Source organism: Hetaerina americana, unplaced genomic scaffold (assembly GCF_022747635.1).
Source record: "Hetaerina americana unplaced genomic scaffold, ioHetAmer1.1.p SCAF_971, whole genome shotgun sequence".
Classification (NCBI taxonomy): Eukaryota; Metazoa; Arthropoda; class Insecta; order Odonata; family Calopterygidae; genus Hetaerina; species Hetaerina americana.
In genome coordinates this window covers 17501-40534 of record NW_027287618.1, presented here as the reverse complement: position 1 = coordinate 40534, position 23034 = coordinate 17501, and the positions used below count along the sequence as shown (strand labels likewise).

At 33.5% G+C, this 23034-nt stretch overlaps 1 protein-coding gene across 1 annotated transcript in view; it reads right to left on the bottom strand.

Annotated features, from left to right (window-relative positions):
• Window positions 1-1192: 1192 nt before the first annotated feature.
• Window positions 1193-23034, bottom strand: part of LOC139699887 (uncharacterized) — a 36832-nt gene continuing 14990 nt past the window's right edge. Inside the window, exons 5-8 of the mRNA XM_071598312.1 lie at window positions 21712-21858; window positions 19072-19260; window positions 9113-9407; window positions 1193-1399 (exon numbers count right to left, since the gene is read on the bottom strand). Of these exons, the coding sequence (XP_071454413.1) occupies window positions 1338-1399; window positions 9113-9407; window positions 19072-19260; window positions 21712-21858 (693 nt within the window). The 3' untranslated portion in view covers window positions 1193-1337. The remainder of the gene's footprint in view (window positions 1400-9112; window positions 9408-19071; window positions 19261-21711; window positions 21859-23034) is intronic.

Sequence of the window (23034 nt, the reverse complement as noted above, 5' to 3'; positions counted from 1 at the left end):
CCTGACAATACCACTGCATACCATCACGGAAGGGAATTTCCCTAGCGATGCTGAAGAAATAGACCCTCCTCGTGAAATCACTGCAGGAAAGACTATTATGGGCAATTACTAACCCATTTTCTTTTGCCAGTGCCACAATGGATCAATGTAAATCATCTAAAACAGTATCATTTCATAAAAACCAGATGTCTATTAAAGTTAAACCAAATCATGCTTAGTTTATTGCCATGTGTACATAAAAATGAATGTCCACTATGGCATTTGTTTGATTTGTGCTTATATACAACAAGCACTCAAGAAATTTCTACCGTAAAACTTCCCTCTATGGTTAACACTTTTCCATCCTCACAACAGAAATGAGGAGATTAAGATAGCATATTTTACTTTTTAAATTTCATTACACCACTGGCAAAATTTTTAATACACACCTATTATATTTAAATGCATGTAAAACAGACGTTATGAAAGCTGACCTTAAACAAGTGACCAAGAATACTGGGTAAAACTTTTCAACTTTCTTCATATGATCAAACTAAATAATATCATCCAAAACATATTGTAAGGATTAAAGTACTAAACATCTCCATAAAACTTGTGAGTTTGAACTGGTATGTGTGCGTGTGTATACATATATATATATATATGTGTGTGTGTGTATATATATATATGCATATATAAAAACCATAAACACAGTAATCAACCTGAAGGTCGGTTTGGTAGGTGATGGTAGAGTTCACCCAGTACTAAGCCCGACGGCATGTGAAATTCACACATCAGGGTAGGAGGGCCAGTTCCTTTCCCTATGCCGGTTATGGTTTCCCAGGAAGGTCTGGTACCCAAAAAATCACAAAGCTTGGGTGGAGCTGCAGGTGCCCAGTGCCTTGCCCGGGACCCTCCGGTCAGCAGTCCAACGCTCTACCCACTGGACTACCGCGACTCATATATATATGTGTGTATATATATATATGTATTGAAGTATGTATGTATATATATATATGGAACAAATAAATGTGAAAATCAAATAAAAATAACAAACTGCATTATATTATCAATGAATTAAACTGCAAACCAATATTATTCAACTATTTATTTATACTATGTCTTCAAAAATTCATTGAAATGTAAAAACCATTACAAAATCATTACAATATGAATTTAAATTTAATCCAAAAACATAAGAGAGAGCCCAAATTAAAAATTTTATTATATACTTCATAAATAAATCATCATCTAAAATGGTGTTGCATTTTTATCATATAATATATTCATTTAATATCCACTGTGGTATTTGCCATGAGGCAACAACCAAATCTACCAGCTTAAAACAGGATTTAACACTAATAGATTGGTGGTTGCATAAAGTATGGATCTCTCATTAGATCACAAAAGGCACAGGGAGCTGTAATAAAAATGAAAGGTACAAGTTAACAAAGAAGGCTATCTTAATCAGTAATTCAACTGTAATATTATAATTAACTAAAGAAACAGACTACATAAAACAATTGAAAATGAAGAAAATTTAATAAACGCATTGATCCAATAAAATATTAGGATATTTACATATCCACTACTTTACGGACATTAACTTATTTTAGTAGAAAAACACTTATTTTAATAAGGCTAATTTTAGGCACTAGTTTCTTTAAAATGTTCAGTGAATCTCCTCTGAATGGGTGGTAAATAAGTGAATATATACTGAAACTTGATTAAATAACTAAGAATTATGCTGAAGAAGTTTTAAGTTTGAGAGCCACCCCCATTTTTTTCTATATGTAAATAGATTTAAACTAGTAAAAAAGGCATCTTTAGAGTAATGTCTCAAACTTGATAATAATAAGGTTAAATGTACAACTTACAAAACTCTGTAGACAAAAAACAGAATTTTAAACTATTGAATTTTATTCTGGAGTGATCAGATGTGTCAATTGTAAATATTAGTTAATTAATGAGCAAATTTATAACTGTGGCTTTTACCTATTTAAAAATTGGTAAGTATGTAGCTGTTTTAAAGCCTTGAAATTTATCTTTAAAACTTTACAAGTATATGAAATGCATATAGGGGGTGCTTGAAAGGAATATGAAGTTGACACTTAGAATACCAATATGCAATGGTAAATACTACTTAATCTTTTCCTTGTTAATTTTTCTCCTATTCTAAGTATGGATAGTTTATTTGCTTTGCACCCATGTTTTTATTCAATTTTTTGCCTCAGCTGAAAATATTCTAATTTATATAATTTGGATTCAATGCTGTCGCTAAGTCAAATTCATCCTTTGTGCAAAGCAATAATATTGATATATGTAAGAGCTGCATACATAATTTCATTGTGCCTTAACTTCTTCACTCATTTCCCTTTCAATATCAATCATTTGTAGCTCTTCTTAGAGGCCTCTTTAATTGTTTTGATTGCACACCCTAAGGAAACTACACTCCTCATCTTCATTATAACCTGGAAACCTTCTGTTCAATTTTCACCTTCAGGAGCAAATTACTTCATTACCAGGATAAGACACCATATTGGATCTGCTTGTGCAGTTGCATACAGTTATAGCAAGGAAGGTAATAATTCTGTCTTGGTTAGCAATATCTCAGCTCTCCTCATATATACCTTGAGCCTACATCCTCTCCTCTGATCCTTGCCTAAGTCAAAACCATGGAGAGTTCCTGCTCCATCTCCTCCAACACATTAAACTTCATTATCACTCTGATATTCCAAGTCTTGTGAACTTTTATGTTCAAACTTGATGCCATGTCAAGTCAAAAAATAGCACTAGTAACTAATGTAGAACTTCCAATTACTGATTTAATTTTACTAAAAATCCATTCCCTAAAGGAATGCCTGGCATATTTAGTGAAATTAAAAATTGAACCTTGACCTACATCAATATATTGCAGCTTCCATGGTAATTCCTTCCAATAATGTTTTATGGAAACTACTGCTTCAGAATTTATCAAATTAATTTTCTCCCATTTACTTTCTTGCACATAGTTCTCACTCCCCTGGCCATTTAAGGACTTTGCCGTTCGACATTTTATCAATAAATTGTTCTGAAGCACAACATTTCATTTGATCATAATTTTCTCCGAAGATGTTATCTCCCATACCTTGTAGCTATAAAAAGTAATTTCTTACATTAGTTCTTTCAATTGAAGATTCATACACATTGAACATCCATTCTTCCCTTTGCCAATTTCACAATGCCTAGAAAGCTCTTGCTTCTCATTTGCCTTGCTCTCTGACCTTCATATTTGACCTTGGTCTGCCTCAAATGTCCTCCTTTTACGCCCTGAACGAATATCAAGGTGTCCAATTTTTTCGGCACTCATTTGATCTTTAGACTTCATATTTCCACGTTATCTACTTTGTTATTATACATACTTCATTCATTTTGTTTTATTTCTCTATTTCAGCTTTAGCAACCACATCCTGCACTTGTTCACGAAAGCTTCCATTCTCTCATCCAATTTCTCAATGGCTAAATACCTAGGATCCATAAGCATCACATTTCACATAAATGTTTCTTCTACTGGTTCTTTCATCATTACTGTAACTTTTTTATCATGTAAAGTGATGCCTACATTCTTCTAAAAATCCATCATAACTTCACCTCTTCCATAGGCATCACAAATTGTTTTTGTACAACTCCTGAGGGCTTATTTCCCATTTTTTTTCTTTATTCTCACACTACATAACTGAACCCAGGTACTCTTTGTTCTCCTTAAATTCATCACAGTAAAATCTAATTTGGCTGAAAAGTACTCAGTCCTTATTTTCACCTTTGGCAACTGCATATCCTACTCCAAATTTTCTGGCATGCACTTCCTTCTGTCATAAAATGTCTCCATAGCTTATTCACTTTACTGTACATCCACACATACTTACCCTCAATACCTTTTCTGGGTAAGCTAAGCCTAAAAAGTTTGTTCTGTTACCTCCCTTCTACCAATTCCTCCATATTGCCATCCCTGCATACTTGTTTCACCCTTATATGAGTATACAGTGTGATTCAAGGTATACTGTTCCTGAGACTCCTAATAGTCCTTGTCTTGAGTCTTCCATTACATTCACCCATGATATTATGTATTCCGGTGGAATATTAAATAAAACAGAGACATATAAATAATATAACTAAAGCATTACTGTCACCAAATTGCTTATTACCCACCTGAAATGTTGTTAGTTAATGATTTAGTAGCTTTAAATTATTGGAGCAAAATTTTTGGAGTAGAAAATTTACTTTTTCTGGAATACATATTACCAGTCCCCCAGAAAAGCAAAATTTATCACGTTTTAAAGGTATTCTTGAATTTACAGGATAAATGACACTAGATATAGGTAATAAGCAATGTGTGATTCGGCCATTGTTTTATACCCTGGAATGGGTATTTACTTCGCATATTTACTGGATAATCAAGCTCTGTATGCATTTAAACTATGCAGTGCCAAAATAAGGAAAAATTATTGTAGATGGGATGGAAATGAAACTCTTTTCCACAGCACAGGCCACAGGTAAGAGGTTCATTTACTAAACATAATACCCTGTTTAACACCTATCTCTCTCTCTCCAGAACATGCCCCAATCTCCAGTCACATTATCTTTTGCAGGCTGGAGGGTAACATGTGAATGTGACACGAATGAAAGAATAATGGCAAATGATGTATTTCACTTGGTAGCATATGAACTTTCCTCAGAGCACAATCATTTAATTAAGAAATTCTTTGTTCAACCTTCCAACCTCCACCAATGGTACTTTTATGGTCTGCTTCAGATTCCCTTCATATTAATATATTTCTTTACATTTGTCGCCTATGTCCCACAACAAACCCCTCCCAAAAATCCCCATGCTACATACTGCCCCCTTCAGGTTCCTCTAAAGTGGACTCGTATCATTATTTTTAACTTTCTATTGATAAGAATGCACACTTAAATTTATGATGGTTCATTATTATGGTGAAACCAATGGTCAGAAGGCATCAAATAGAAATGCACACAGAGATTTTACTTCTTCCTGATCGTGATGGGATATCAATCACTTCCATCATGTAATAGTTGAAATTAATTCACTCTACAATGACCCTGAATTTCTAAGAGAAGAGGGAGGAAGAAAGTTAAAATTTAATGACCTATATTAAAAACATGAAAATAGTTGCATGCAGCCAACACACATCATAGGAAAAGAATGCAAATAACTTTGCACTATTCTTAATGTATCTTCATGTGTATTTAAAAATGAAGTTCGATCATTACATTGATATATAACATTGCAAAACTTTGTACATAATTGCATTACAATAAGGCACCAGATTATAAACATTACCATCAAAATATAATGACACTCATAAGTAACATAATTTATCAAAGTGGTACTTCACCGGTGAAATCCAAAGTTCAAGTAAATGGACGGACTACTACAGATACTAAGTTTTATTAAAACGAGAGGTTAAGTGGACTAGTCCTTTCATTTAATATAAATATATACAATTATTGACAGTTAGTATTAATTAGTCATAAGCACTCCACTGTGTAAATAAATATTTACACAAACATTTTCCATCACCTCACATCAAGTGAGAGGCAAGCACAGATCCACCACCAAAAATTGGTAAGAAGTTACTATTTTGAACATAGAAAAGATGTGAGAATTGATATGAAAACCACAACCAAGTACCACAGCTACTCAAGCAGATGTGCTTCTTCATAGTAATAACAGATAATGCTGGAAAAAGTAAGTCCAGGTCTCTATTAAAATTGCTCAGTATCAAATCATCAGCTGTAAAAATTAAAAAAAATATGTATAATTTATTGTATGAATCTTGGAAACAAATCGGCTTTTCAATACAGACACTTCATATTGGATAAAAATCAATTGCTTGGATTATGTAAGAGATTCAATGGTATCTTTGAATTCAAAACAAAAACCATTTTACATGTGCAATAGCCACGCTGCCTGATCAGAATATCAACTTACTGCTCTTTAAATATGAACTGCTATGCTATGGTTAAATTTACATCTGATCCTTAAGGAGGATGAGAAAAGGAAAAGGCAAGATCTTAAAAAGAGATAGCAAAATCTACAAAGGAACCAATAGAAACACAAATTATGAAGAGTATTAGGCATTCATATCACAGGAAGGCAGGGGAGGAAATGGAAGAAAACCATCAAAAAGTTGGACAGAGTTCACAAAGAATTAAGGTAAATTTATGCAAGAAACTGATAAGAGTGAATGAAATATGGTGGAAGAGAAATATGTATATCAATCCGCAAAGCAGAAGTATGTGATGACCATAAACCTAACTTAATCGGAGATGATGCAAAGAACCATCAACACATGATAAATGAGAAACAAATATCAGACCAGTAATGAGAACAATAATAGATAGGAACAGAGAATAAGTATTAAAAAAGAAACTTTTACTAAGTACAGATGAGAAGAAGAATCAGGAAAGACTTTAATCTGGAACATAGCAGTGGATTTTTTAACTGATCCATAATGAATAGCATAAACATGACATTTCTGGCATTTATTCAGATGAATAGAAAGAATGATTTGGATAGAAAAGAAGAATAGGAAAAAATGTTTGATATGATGGTGAAAGAGAGGTGTTTTCAGGGAAACACAAAGAAGATAGAAACATACACGGATGAGGTACTCAGAGAAAGTGGATCTTGAAAGCAGTGACTGAACTGACAGGATTAAGTTTTGGAAGAAATAATGTATGATAAAGGGAGCATAGGTTAGGAAGAGGTATTAGACGAATCCTTGACTAAGAGCAATAATATTCAGTAACTCTTCAAACCCTAATTCCAATCAGTATATAACCAAAAATAATCAGTAGTAGACCCATTAGAACATCACTAGTCAACCTTTTAAGGCTTATTGCACACTATAATTGGTTTCACTAATTTATCATGCTTTCATGCAATATGGGCCCATCATTACTCTTACTTAATCTCCGCTTTCTAGAAAAGTCAATTTTCACCATTAACTTTTACAAATACCATTACTTTTTTACGGGAAAAATTAAGTACAGTTCAAATTTATTATTCAGGTGCATATTTTCACCAGACATTTTTTTTAAATTCTCCATAGCTCAGTAAGTTTTCAAAGTTATTTGGTAGGAACTGATGACTTCGGGTCACTGAATTACGTGGTGAACTTATGCCAGGATAATAAATATAGCAGAGCGATCAAAATGCAATTATTTCTTTACAATGGAAAATCCCTTAAAAGTACATGGTGCTTAACATACATACATTGATCAACTAATAATTGCTTCTGAAAGACTAAAATGACAAAGTAATTACTAACTGAATCCCTGAGTTGCAAACTGTATTTCAAAACAATCATGGATGGCCAAAATTCACACATTTTTTTCATTTCTATCGGTTCAATAAGTAATCTATAAGGCAAATTAGTTGGTTTACTGACCTTTACGGTAACAGCAACATTTTCACAAAACCTTTCCATGTTCATGCTTGAACTTACTACAAGAGCTTCATTTATTTCTGCTGCCTTTTATCCCCTTAGCCTCTTTTCAACTCTGGCTTACATTCAAAGAGGGCTGTAGAAATTTTGCATTTCTAATTCCCCAAATAATTATTCAGGCCAATAAATGGACCTCATCTATGCTGGGGGCAAACTAAAAAATACAAATAATCTAAAGAAAACTGTAAATGGGCATCAAATTTAGAATCATTGGTACTTCATTTGCAGTGTGAGAGAAAGTATATGGTAATAAAAAATTCCAAACAATAAAGAACCCTCATAACACCACAGGCTGTGAACTTGGTAGCAAGAATATGATACGCAATTATCAATAAGCAAGGATATAAATATAAGGATAAATTTGTAAGCATAGAATAGACCCATGCAAAAGTAGAGTCCATGGCATCTTTCTTAGCATTTCAAAAACATTTTATTACCAATATTATATGTGCAAATTGTTATGCAGAAAATTAAAGTGAATTGAATCAAGACAATGAATTTAAAGAATTACAAGAGCATCCTTTTATATAACTGTCTATTGATTGCTCACCTTCAAGACAATTTGCAGGGCAAATATTAGTTCATCGCTGAGGTGGAACAATTTACGACTGAAATACGTTAATGCTACTAATGATTATTAAGTTATGAAGGATAGAAATAAAGGGCGACAGAAGCAAAAATTACTGAAAAAATAATGAAAACTGATACATATATATCCAACGCTCTTTGGCTATACATACCAATTAATATCTTATCCATTGGATGGCAAATGCTTTTTTTTGTGACTTTAGTGAATACATGAATTTTTACTTAATGGAAACAGGAATTTTATCACATATGCTGACTGAAAAGTACAAAAATAACCACTGGCGTGAATTTGCAACCATAAATATTATAGGAATTCACTTAATCACTGTGTTTGTCCTGATATCAAATTGGTATTTTAATAAATGCAAAAAAACCTGCAGTACCAAAAATGAACCTTTCGTTACCAAGCAAAATTTTCAATGCCTTGTGGTTTACTTGTACTAAAAAGTAAAACAAAAATCGGGAAAAATATGCACACATGTTTTCAGAATAAAAATTACTAAATGATATCATGAGATTCAAGAAATATTATGGATAGGTATTTTTATGAAAAAATAACACCAAAATGTAACCCCTTTCTTCAAAAGTTACCTCCTATTTACTCATCCATATATCAGAGCATTACTCATGGAATCTTCAAATAATTCATTGAAAATTCAATTTATTACAAATAATCTAAAAAATTCAAGATTGTATGCAATGAGCATGATGGTGAGATGCAAAACTTAAATTCCAGCTGCCACAAAACTTCTAATAATGACCAACAATATATGCACAACATGATGTACCACAGACACCGTAAAGAAAGAAAAATCAATACACCAGACCCTTTCAATAAATTTCAACAATTATTACATTAGAACAGAGTTAATTTAAGAGTAAAAGATTTCCTGGTGATGTGGCACATTAATGAAAGATAACATATGCATCCAAAATACTGTTAGTGGATCACGAATTCAAGAGCTAACAAGACCTTCAATCAAATGAGAAATCTGGTAGGTAGCAGAACTTTCGCACTCTTGAACAAAACTTGCCTCGGGGGGGCTTGTATTTGAGGTGCTCCTCCACCATCTGGCAGGGGCAGCGTGCCGTCAGGCAGTGCCGAGGGGGCACAGGTGGAAATGGAGGGTTGGAGGAGGGGGGATGGCTGGAGGAGGAGGCATTTGAATGCTGTGCCTCACTAGCTCCGCCCTTGCCAGCATCACTGCCCGACACTTCCGGTGCTTGCTCCCCATGCCTGTCACGCTTTATGCCAAGATCCAGTTGATGGCGAAGGAAAGCCTTGGCCCACCTCTGCGAGTACCTGAGCAGCAGCATTTCAGCCCGGTCCTGTGCCAGATGGGTTTCACGAGCGGAAACAAGAGGAAAACGGCACAGGTTTAAGGTTGCAGGTGGGAAATTGGGTGTGGTTGATGGGATTTTTGGAAACAAAAAGTGGATGGATAGAAAGTTATGAATGGAATATTACTTTTTTTCATCAACCACTTGAATGATTATCTATGCATAAAGAATGAAAAATATAGCATTTGGGAAGTCAATGAACTAAAGTTGAGGCTTTAAAGACCTTAAGAGCTCACATGCAAGTTTAAATACTTGCTATGTTGGCTACATATAATTTACCTGCATTAAACACCTGTATACCCTTCCCAATACTTACACCTTACAAAGTAAAATTTAAAAAATAGATGGCCACTGAGTCACCACTATCAGCAACAGAAGTGCTCTTAATAATGAGTTAAAAGTTTACAATCAAAGGTAATGATGTAAAGTTTCGCATGCATTAGCTTTCATCAAATTAACATTTTCAAAATGCCCAATTAAAACCAATAAAATGAATTAAATATGAAATTAAAGCAAAAAAAGGCAGGTCAAAAATGAAGGGTATTTGCCATTTAAAGCCATGTGTTACAGACAGGCAAACCTAGGAAATATATAGTGGCAACCATGAAGCATGCACCATGCAATGTCCAAATGCAGGCATTGATTTTAGAAAAGCAAAACAAACAGGCAAAGCATTAGGTATTAATATGAGCTAGTCCACTATATCATGTCTTATAAACAATTACAAATACATCACTTTTTACAAGTGCATGATATATGAGTAACAAGTACAGGTTAAATAAAACAATTCCAATAAAAACATTCCCTAATAACAAACTTGATTATATCTTTTAAACCTTCACAATATGAGTGATTTTCATTCAGTTTCTCTTTTAACAATATTACAACAGAGTACATTTCATACAAAATAACAATAAAGATTTTTTAAATATCATTTTTTATACCCATACATACCAGATTTCAGTCAGAAATCTAACCACCATTTAATCAGTGCCAAAATGGAAATCTGTGATCTCATCATTGAGTTCTTTGACACCCATATTAATACATCTATTCACTTTGTAGTTAATTAAAATACCAACAGCCTTAATTCTTATTCCCCATTTAATAACAAATTCACAGTTTCAGGCGGAATTGACAATATTTGATTAATAAATCACATCTGTTTAAAATGAAGATGTGAGCCATATTAAGACTGTTGAAGAATTCATACTGGTGACTGAACAAATTATTTTTGAGCTCTAGTTTTATGTCATAGTTATTCAATAATGTAAAATTTTCAAACAACATACTGTAACAAAATTCATATTATAAGCTGTTGCACTATGAAATAGATAAGAAATAATTAAATGAGAAAATAGATAGTTATTAGAATGAACTTGCTGAGAATCACTATTATACAAAACAGCCAAACTAAATAAATTGACATCAATTAATTTATAAACAATGTCATCCTTCAATAAATTTTTCTTTAAAGTTTGTGCAATATCCAAGCAACAAAAGATCTATAAAAATAGGCACATACATACATACTCTTCAAATTTGCGCCAATCATTTACTATCTCTCACCAATAATTACTATTTGCAGTAAAACCTACAATTACTCCATACATGACCCCAACATTTCCATGAAGCCAAAATGCCATCAGCAAAATTTTAATATTTATCTATACTTGACACAATAATTATTATGTTTCAGCATTGGAGTACATATTCATCTAACTCTTCTAGCAACTTATAAGAGGATAAATGAATTGAATCTTAAAGTGTACCATTGCTATTAATGTCTTCTTCTGCATACATATGTTATATACCAATATTCAGGGTAAAGAGCAGTGTTACCTTTAACAAATGTATATTAAGAATTTCTCATTAATCCCCTTTAAGTAAAAACATTCCACAAAAAACAATGCAACTGAAAACTCCTGTGAATGGATTTGTAAATGGAAAAAGTAAAAGAAAATCTAGAATAGGGAAAATTCCTGTTACCAAATTATGAAAATGTGGAGCCTCTCACAAGATCAATATTTTTAAAATTTTCAGTACAAGCATAAAGGCACTTTTGCTAAATATTCCAAGTCAATCCGCATGTATCATTCATTACTGGCAGTTCCTAAAGGGCTTGAAACATAGTCAGTACATGATATATCAACTATTTGGAATAAAATAGAAAGAATTAATCCAAATCAAAAATATCTCGGATAATCCTCTCTCTCTCTTACAAGATAACATGTCCTACAAGTTGTACATATCTTCAGTTTTCACAGATCTGATGAAAGGGAATAGTACGTCTGAACCTGATTACTTCATCTTGCAAACTTACTCGAAGTATGGCTGGCTTTTGCACACTGTTTTTCAGTGACCAACAGCTATCTTGTTTTTAATTACTTAAATCCCATCTACTTATATCCCATCATTACTTATATCTACATGATGTTTTTATAAGTGAAGAGCATACACTATGAAATTTGAATTTACCATGATGAAAATTAGAGCGGATAACATTGGTTTTCAACCGCCATATTTTCCAATTTCAAGTTGATAATACATACAGACTGAATTTTTTGTTAAGTGCATACCAGATAATATCAAGCCCACGATAAGCATAGCTATGTAAATACAATAGGCTATTACGCATCAATTTTCAAGTGATTTTGCAAGATGGGTAATCTTCTATTTTCAAGACTTATCAAGAGTTTTGGAATAGTTAATCCACACACTGATTAAATTGAGTTTCCTGTAACTGATGAAATGGGATGACTTCTAAATTAAAATGAGCTGAATGACTCATCCATTGACTTTTTGCAAATTCCCCCATGAGTTAATTTACATCATACATGCAATATTGAAGTTACATTAGTCTTTACTGTAGTGAAGATCACATGTAATTAATTTGCCATTTGGAACATCCGAATGAGTGAAAGAAATCACATAACAAAAACTACTATCTAATACCACGAAAGAGATGGGCTATACTGCATTACTATATCATTCGTACATAAAAATATATCTTTTCATCAAAATGATGATCTCATAAACATAAACATATTATGGCTGATTTTACATGCATATATGAATGGGAAATTCATTATAATTCCATTTCCCATAAAAAGGCAAGCAGACTTTCATTATCTAGTGATTTCAGTTCTTTCAGATTATGTACAGTACTGTTTCTCGAACTTTCGATTTTCCAATTTTTTTCTAAGGAAGAGGACTTTCACCATCCTTACAAAAATAATTTTCAATAATAAAAAATATTAAACCAGTACCATGAAAAAGTACCACAATTAGAGAATTAGTCATAAATGTGTTTCATTTCAAAATTCAAATTTCCTAGAATAAACCTCCAGGAGAGTTCATAGCAGAAGCAAATATTCTGGAATCAATAGTGTACATAATCATTCCATGAGAGTTCTGCACCATTATTTTAAAATTAAGACGTCACTTAGCACAAAAAATTCTTTCCAACTCCAATAGTTATTGAGTGAATTAATGAAAAAACTAAAGAAACTTGCAGGCATATATGCATAAGTAAAAGGAGCAATAAGGAATGCATATAATACAGCATGTGGATTTAAAAAAACAAGCAATTCCTACAGCCAAAATATGGACAATAGATCTCAAATTTGATTGGAAAATGGGCCAGCATCTAGTAAAAACTTAGCAATCATTTATGAAGAAGGTATGCACAAACCCATCAATCATAGTCAGAGGGAAATAGTACAAATTGAAAAAATGATAACAGTGAGAATCATTAATATCTGGGTAAATTCAAAATACCTATAAAATGTGAGGAATGATAAGTTAGTGCCAAAGCTTTAAGCATTAATTTGAATCATAAGAATGTTCTATACCTACTCAATTCAAAACCCAGTATTCTGATGCACATTGAGGGAAGGCATCCCTATGCAAAATAAGTTCAATATTCATTCTTATGAAATAATTATGATTACTTTCTGCTTCATTGATAATAACTGGATCCATTTCTGGACTTAAGAGATCACTACACGCAAATATTATTTAATTTAGTTGGCTGAACTTTATGGCGACTTATGTGGTCTTGGGATCTTGATAGGCCTTCACTTGCCATCAGTTTCCCAGACATAAAACCTCCAGAGATTGTACATCTATAAAGGAAGGTAGGATTTGAACCCTCAACCTTTAGGTCTTTTAGGGGACAGATACATCCCTCACCAGGCTAACTCCGGATGAGTTTAACATATATACTGTGTAAAATAATATTACAGCATTATTTCTGATTAGCCCTTTTCAAATTTCAATAGTAACATAGCTATTTGCATAGATCCACACTTCAATTACCGCATTTTTTTCTCTGTCATTGTTATGGAACTAAATGCTCTAATGCTTGTCTAGTTATTCACATAAGTACATACAGCTAACAGTACATTATGACAAAGTGGTGGTATTTTGAAAATCTGTGATATCTTCTCTGATTTTAGGGTTGGAAAAAGTCTGTGCTTGATGAGAGTGGGTAGTCCTTAACTATACTTCTACCAGAAAATTTAAAAATGTGATTGGGCTGCCAAATCCATTGTCTAGTAGAATGATGATTCAAAAGTATCACCACATTGTGGCATTAAGAGAACTGAATTGTCTTAAATAAAATTGACTGACAAATTATAAGCACACAAGTATGGCTAATTTTTGCATAAGTCACTAACAACAATATGCTGAGTGGCACGGAAGCATGAGGTTTATTTGTGACATTCTAAGGAATGGCACACTGCAGGTCAGTCCCATTGGACGGCTACCACAATTGTATGCAACTTATCTTAAATATTGCATAATGACTACCTCTATAGTAGAACAGGGCTCATGAAATATTTAATAATGGATTTATTACTAAACTAATATTTAATAATAATCTTAAGGTAAGAGGTCTATTCTTTGGCTAATAACCAAAGTATGGCCATGAAATGGCCAAATAATTGTATGGCACAGCAACCTCACTGCACCTCAGTCAATTTTCATTTGCCAAAATCTCATTGAAAGCATATTAATAGATGTCTATTATGAGATAGACAACATAATGAAATCCACATAAATTTTATTCCCATAAATGAATCTTCAATGAATTGCATGCCTGTTTTCCTACTCTATAACTGAGAAACCATAACAAACAATAACAGATGACTGAGAGATTATTATTTATATCAATAATTTAAAAATAATTTGCATTTTTCCACTAAATATTAAAGGGAAAATTAAAATATTAATTCTTAATTAATGTATGATGAATTTCCACTAATTAGATTCTTCCATTTTCAATTACACACCTTATCCTAACATATCAAAGTACTCATAAGACATATTAATAGCAAATATGCACGCTTGAGAAGTTTGTAGCACATGAACTCAATGTTGCCACCAATATAAATGAAACCTCTGTAGCTCAAATTTTAGTACATTTGAAGACATCATAAAAATGCTTTAAGTTCAACTATCAGTAATAATATCCCCAGTGATAACATATTATGAATGCAATTCATATTATTCATCATAAAGAACAAAGTTTAAGAGGTGTTCCTTCTCACTGTACTGAAATATTATTTAAAATGTTCTATTGCACCAACTGAGTGCTTAATGATCATTCAGTCTGACTGTTGACCATACGAGCACAATGATTATAACAGGTTTAAAATGGAACATAAAATTAATTTCTAAAATGAGTTCTTAAAAATTATAGAGTTCCATGAATTTCAAATAACTTTAAAAAAAAAGACAATGATAATTTTTTAAGTAAATTAAAAAATTTTGAATCATCACATATGCTCAAACTGCTTGACTTACAGGAGTTTTGCCTCATGCATGGCCTAATCCCACGGTACATACACAAAAAATAGTAAAATCAGTAACGCAAAACTTTTGACTAGATATTAGAATAATTTATATCTGATATCCAGGTTTTCATACCGAAATAGGGCTGCTGATTTCACATGGTGGTGCATTCAATTTTGAAAGACCTCTATTTTCAGTTACTGATTGCTCAAACATAACATAAATAAACAGCTATCTCAAAATTACCGGACCACCTGACAGAATGACAAACCAATTCCTCAAGCCATGATTTCTTCCTTAACTGACTTGAATTACCCCTAGGATATCTGTGCTAATTATAAACTCTTTTCATGCATCCAATTTTTTGCTGCCGCTGCGTGCATCACCAGCATACCCCATTTTCATGCCTGAGGCAATGCCAGAAGGAAATAGATGATAGGTGAGCCCAAGCAATGTGTACTTTAATGAAAGATGAATAATTGATGACCATCAACTCTCCCTCACTGCCACAACTGTGGCCCAGCCTGCAGTGAAAGTTAGGAGATGGGCAACTCCAGTTACGTCACAGCCTACTGGGGTTACTTACATTCTGACTAGCTGCGCAGTCTGCAGCAACAGAAAATCAGATGCATGAAAATGAAGTTTTAATCTGTCCCTACGCAACAGTTTTCATGGCTCATTTAAATCTACACAAGATTGAACAGATGTGAACAAGAAATATATTGGTGGAAAAAAATCAACACACAAAGGGCATAAGATGAAGAGTGAAAACATAAAATCAGACAGCACACTACATCACGTGTGGCTGCATGTTCAGCATGCAACCTCTCCCCGAAGGGACATCTAAGTCGCCATCTGAATCCTCCTCGTGCATACTCACGAGCAAACTCATACAGGCAAACACCCACATATACACAACTGGTTTACTGTACAGAAATGGGTCCCCTTGGACATGCAAGCTCTGCAAAGGATGAAGGGATGAGGGAAGGAATATGACTTTCACGGCCAGGAGGAGCAGCAGGGACAAGCTGCTGCAGCCAAAACACCATGCTGCCCCCCTGTGCCGCGGCGGGATGGGGACTTCTGCTTGAACTGTAACAAGCCCTCGATATACTGGCAGGGACAAAGTGCCGAAGAGAGGTGGCGCACTCGGGGTGGATTACCAGGTCCCAGCCAGTCAGCTCCTGGACCACCTCCTCCTCCGCCCGCTGTCTCACCAGCATCCAATGTCCAGTCCAGCCGTCGCCGTAAGAAGTCCTTGGCCCATCTCTGCGAGTAGCGCAGCAGGAGGCGTTCTCCTCTCTCCTATGATGTGTGATAGTCCCAATGACCATTGGGTGAGGTTCCCCACTCACGGAACACACCACCATGACACCCATCATCAACTTTCATCATTAGGATAACTTAATTTGACAACATCTAATATTAATCATCTGTGGGCAAGGAACATGCTGCAGTCTACATTTGTGAGTGTGCTATTGAGTAAGCTTATTTATTACAGCATTGCATAATTCCCCAGCCATAATTTAACTGGTTAAATTTCCAGTAATCCTCATAATTGAGTTATAACTGTGAAACTGACACTGCTTAAACAAGCCAAAGTGCCACATATTACAGTGGAAACACTTATGCATAAAGAGCAGATGTTTGGTGCTATTGAAATAAGAACATGAAACGGGCTGTGCATAATAATTGATGCCTTATATCACATTTAACTTAATCATTTAATAAAAACAACATTATACCAAGTGATTTTTCTATCAGTTTTGTAATTCTCCTTGCACGAAATGGAAATTTTGAAGCAGTCTAAAGACCAAGACTTTGTCACAAAGGTGTCATTTTAATATAAATTAATGCCTGAAAAAACTTAAAAGAATAATAGTAAGAGATGATATGTCACAAAAGAGAAGAAAAGGAAACCCATTACCCTTGAAGCATGATCCAAGAAGGTAAATATAATATATGCATACGTAAATATAATAAGTATATGATGATACCAGAAATATAGGCAAGGTAAAAATGCCCAAAAAGGGAATAATTTCCCTTGAAAGAAAAGGAACAAAAGAACACTTACTATCAGATTTAGGCTGAATCTGTATTAATTATGCCATTAATAGAATACACTTTACGTTATATTTAATATTATTCCTTAAGAGTATGTTAATTAATACTCAAACACAATGATTTAACAATATGTTCTCTTTGTACTTAAAAAATAGTCCCATCCCATGTACTCAATTTGCATGTGGAGGAAGGAGCCAAGTGATATCTTCAGTTGTAGCAGCAGAACCAGACCTGACCAGAACAACAACACCCATGCAGCAAAATATAAGGCAGCGAAAAAGATATTAGATAGTCCAAACAGCACCTGAGCCTCAAGAAGATCACAAGAACCAGCTGCAAAGGCTCTACAAACCCTCAAAAAGAGGGGGCATATCATTGATGAGGTAAAATTGAGAAATCACTTATGACATTACTTTCATTATATTGCTCCAAAAATAAAATCTGAATACATAAATTTATTTAAAATTACAGAAAATACATAGCTTGGATGAAAATTTGTCTAAGAAGTTACGGAAATAAGGCTTCAATGGTTGTGAGATCCACATCAAATAGTAGAAAAGCAACAGCAGCAATATAATAATATTAGGAATAAATAATAGGCACAATGAATACGTCAACAATGTGGGCGGTCAAATTGGAAAAGATGAAATGGAAATGAACGTAGCCCGTAGCAATATGTTGTTTTGTTTTGTTTCAGGCTTTAGTCCATGTTTCATTTATGACGTTGATGGACGTTGCTAATGTGCAATTTTCAACAAGGAAGAGAACTGGCATTTTCATGAAATCGAAGTTTTGCATTGCCCTGAAATGCAAAACTAACATAAATTCAAAATACCAGAAATGTTGAGCCTTAATGTCAAAAACAATACGAATATGAGCAAGAAATGGTGCTCAGGAGATAGATCCAATAAAATATGCTAAGTCTGTGAGCGTTCACTTTGTAAATCTTTTTAATTTTTTAGCAAAGTTTAGCTTTTACTATTTATTAGCTTCAAGTGTAAGATGCTACCTTCATTGATCCATGTCATTTCAGATATTATTTTAGATTGTATGTTGACTAAACAAAAAGAAGTTTTATCCTTCAGGGAGAAAGGCATTTTTTAACAAAAAATAGGGAAAAGAAACATGATGCTTTCATGGTGCATACACAAAACTCTACAATATGTAAATGTTTGCTGGGATTAAAATTTGGGGAACAATTTTGAAATAAATGTTTGTGAGAAAGAGGACCATACCATGGTTTCGGAAGTCATCAGAGGCATATTTCATACAAACAAAAACCAATGAAAAATAAGATACATTTGGCTTGGCACTGATCTCCACTTCAAGTTACATGATATTTTGAAGTAAGTACAATAAAAAAAACAAGATTTTATATCGTGTAGGGCTCAGCACTTCGGGAAAAATAACATCTATAATTATTAGATGGGATAAGTTTACCCTGGATATAATTACTTAACACAGTTGAAAACTGACCAAATATTTCCCATGATGAGAGAAAGCTCACAACTGCACAAATTAATTAATCTGGCATAAGAATCACTCAACCAACATAAAATCAGAAATACTCTTCATCCATTAAATCAAATTATTCATTTTTCAAACTTAATATAAAAGTAATGAGCTAATACTGGTTAAAAAACTGAAAAAAAACAGGCCAAAATAAGTTACTTAAAACCATGCTTCCAGCACAGAACATGACTCAAACATGTACACAGGAGACACAAACAAAGTTTATCTTATTTCCATATGAATGAAGCAATGAATGACAAAGATAATGAAACTTCACCTGTTTTCTGGAAATTCTTGTCGTTCTGCTTCCTTGGATAATGATGTCATGGTCCTCAATATCCATCCGTGTCTGAAAATCCCGCTGCTGTTGCTGCCTCTGATGCTCAGCCGAATCTTCCTGCTGTGCCCTACTTCCAGATTCCCCACCATCCCCTTCCTCAGCTGCTATCACCTCTTGCAACTTCCTCTGTTAAAACATTGCAATGTAGAAATAAATTAAACTCTTTCTAAATCATTCAGAGATATCTTCACCAAAGTAACCTCAAATCTCAACAGATATTTCAAATTAGTCTGACAGATATTATGTGAAAGGGGTTTTATGCCTGGGAGGTGAGTGGCTTTAACAAAGGAAACCATTAGTCAGTCATTAGTTTTGAATCATTGATTTGTTAAATTGTTTGCTGATTTGTTTGCCATTGAACATTGTTAAATGGCAAATTTTGACAGGAGAAAAGTGTACATATTTCCATGGAGGGGACAGAAATCCTCAAATACAATGCATAACTAGCAGAAACGGATTCGTAGCTCAGGTTGCTCTTCCAACCACTTAAAAATATTTAATGTTTCATTTGGTACTGTTTATTCCTTTTTTACACAAACGTGGGACTTGCAGGAATTTCTGTTTGTTTCTTAGAAGTCCTTGTAAATGTTGAAAGTATACTGCAAAGTGAATTGTACTTGGTTTTGTTTTTGAACACATGCCAATGCTGCAATTGTACATTATTTTGCATACTGAGATGTAAAAAAGGTATAATTCCATTTAATAATTATATTTTGCCGGGCGATTTTATTTTTACGTATACATTGGTTCACAGGACTAACAAGAAATGGGTATGGTTTACACATCATGGACTTCTTTAAGATAATTGCTTCAGTCATCATAAGTGTAAATTAAACTGCTCTGCTACTCAATTATTGTAAAGAATGTAGAAAAATGGTATCTATATGTTACTGAACATGATGCTAAGTTATTAAGTAGTTATTAGTATCACTGTGGAAAAATTGTATCTATATGTTACTGAACATGATGCTAAGTTATTAGTATCAATACTATAAGTATTGAGGAAGAATTTACATAAATGCATGATTTATATTTCATAATTTTAATCAAATAAAATGCTTTGTCATATGTCATTACCTATGAGCTATGGCATGAACAGTAACAAGTTACTCCGCCATAAAGTACCCACCCTTGGGCTATGATAACCACATTACAATTGCAAACTTTCGATAGAAAGTTAACCCTACTATGCATGAATTCTAAGAAACTGCAAGAGATGTCTGAACAGTAACTTTTAAAAGAGTGATCCACTAAATGCACATTATAATACAACAATTTCAAAGGGTAAAAATAATTTGCCTGGACCAGGATTCGACCCCACGGATCCCTTAATGTTCGAAAGAGTGATATAGCCAGTTGACCTCCTGTTATACTACTCTGAAATTTTGGGGGCTTTAATGGAAAAAGATGTTATGGCAAAATGTTTTCTTGTGAATGTACATTCCCAATTCTATTCCCCTCATAAAATGCCATAAAAGAGACCACTAAATATCTATAACAAAAAGCCACAAAACGCACTAAAAAAAGAATGAGCCCTATTTGATATGCGTGGCATCTATTGATTTCTACATATTCTTGGTGACAAAAAAATCATATAGTAATAAATCAAGGTTGCCCAAATCCTAGATGTAAGTCCACATCCTTCTGGTCAGTAGTCTTATTATTCCATCCACTATCTACTACACTACCCCATTAAACATACTCAGTAAACATACATTCATACATCTACCTCTCACCAAGAGCAAAAAGTGCAATCAATGAGAAAAATTTGTCAGCAATTAAGTACTTTAATAGCATTCTAAATAGCTGCAAGCTAAAATATAGATCAACTGACAGTCATATGCCAAAATATAATCACGCAATCCTAACCAATAAATCAAGCCGATGATACATCATCAATAATTTGATAGAAGATTATATGTGTACATATTAATTAATGACATCATAATTCAAACGTAATAATAACATAATTAATGACGTAATTTAAATTACAGCTAAGAGAAGTATTCTTTTTTTTTTGTTTAATTAGTTAGTTTGTGCTATTTTCTAAAAGCCAAACTCCAACTTATTTATTAGAGAAACCTACCCTTTTGTTGTTTGTAACAAATGTGATTTTTATTCTGGAGCAATTCCACTAAGCTATGAATGAAATCATTCCTCACTAACAAATGAGACGCACATGATTTGATCTTTTTGATGTGGTTACTTCCCATACCCTCAACTGCCACCAATAGTTCACTTATTTGTCGATGTTGATCTTATCCCTTCTGACAGCAACACAACTATAACCCTTCTATAGAAGGGCACCGATCCAGTTAAAGGAAATAAGTATGCCTACTTTTGAAGTGTAAATGCATTCATTGATATCAAAGCTTACTATGTAGACCTATTTAGACCATAATTTCATGGCTATAGAAAATATCAATTAATACTATAATGGTCAGGAGTAAAATATGTACAAATGGTGATATAAAAGAATTAAAAATGTGCCATGGAAAGAAATCCCTATTCAAGTTACTATAAAACCAACTTACACTGCAAAACAAAACAATTTGAATACACCAGAGGTACACTTACTATACATTCAGCTGTATCAAAATATATGAAGCATAAGTTGACTTTGTGACAAGAGAGTTTCCCACGGTCATCAAGTCCAAGCAGGATCCTGTGCCGAAGGAGCTGTTTGTTGACTTGAGCTAGGCACCGCTCCAAATTGTGATTCAACTAACCAACGATACATTGGCAAGAGAGAAAACAATATTAGTAAATGAATCAGAAAACTATCCATTCAATCAAATTTACACCAATTCAAACTGCAAGTAAGATCAAATTGAGTAGCTTCAGGCGTGATGTGGTGGAAGACGAACATAATGAATAACTGATCGAAGCACTTTTCCACTTGATAAATTTTTTTTTATTTTACGACAGGGTTTCGATGTATTACATCATCATCAGGTCCAACCTGATGAAACCCGGTTGTCAAATAAAAAAAATTTTATCAAGTGGAAAAGTGCTTCGATCAGTTATTCATTATGCAAGTTAGATATTAGGTAGTTATCAATTGGGCAGGTAATGAAAACTAAAATTTAATAAAATGCAACTATTTATACATCAAAAATCATGAAAATATATCTTCAGCAATCTACTGCTTAAAATTTGAAATTTTAACAGAAAATAAAGAGCCAACAGTCACCATATTAAGACAATCGTTAAGATTTTTCACTGAAATGAGTAGGACTGGACAGTAAATATAACCTGCATTCAAAATAGAATGTTGTACTCTAGTAGTGTGAGGGTTGTTATTAAATGAAGAACACAATGCATTTTCTTCATTTCATGTATGTTCTGCATTTCATATACATGAACTTACACAAAATTGAGCCAGAAACCATTGAATAAATAAGTGTGAGGGTTGTTTGAAGCTGAAAGTCGCATCTAGGGATTTAAAAGTTTAACTCAACCCATTGTCGCATAACTGAAAGCTACCTTCTTCATATGAAGCAATACTTTTCTTATAAAAACAATATTTAATTCAGAATGTTAGCTTAACCAGCACATTTAAGGTGATGTTGTACTGTACAGTGTAATTTTGACATTCAAAAAATTCATTTAAGGTAAAATTGAAAAAAATGCAGGGACTTATCTCCCTCAAGCTCTTCAAGGAAATTATGTAGGTAGTGCATCTATAGTAAAATTACTAACTGCACTAAAAAAGGGGACACCAAATCTTAATACTACACTGTCAGTAGTATCCATCCATTCAAAGCCACCGGAGATCACTGAAGTCACTGGAGAACTTTTGAGAAGGAACTTATGTCACCTTCACTGAGAGGCACTTATTATACTATTATTTATCTTGAGAGTCTTGGGGAAAGTAGTTCCTACAGTTAGACTAAGCCT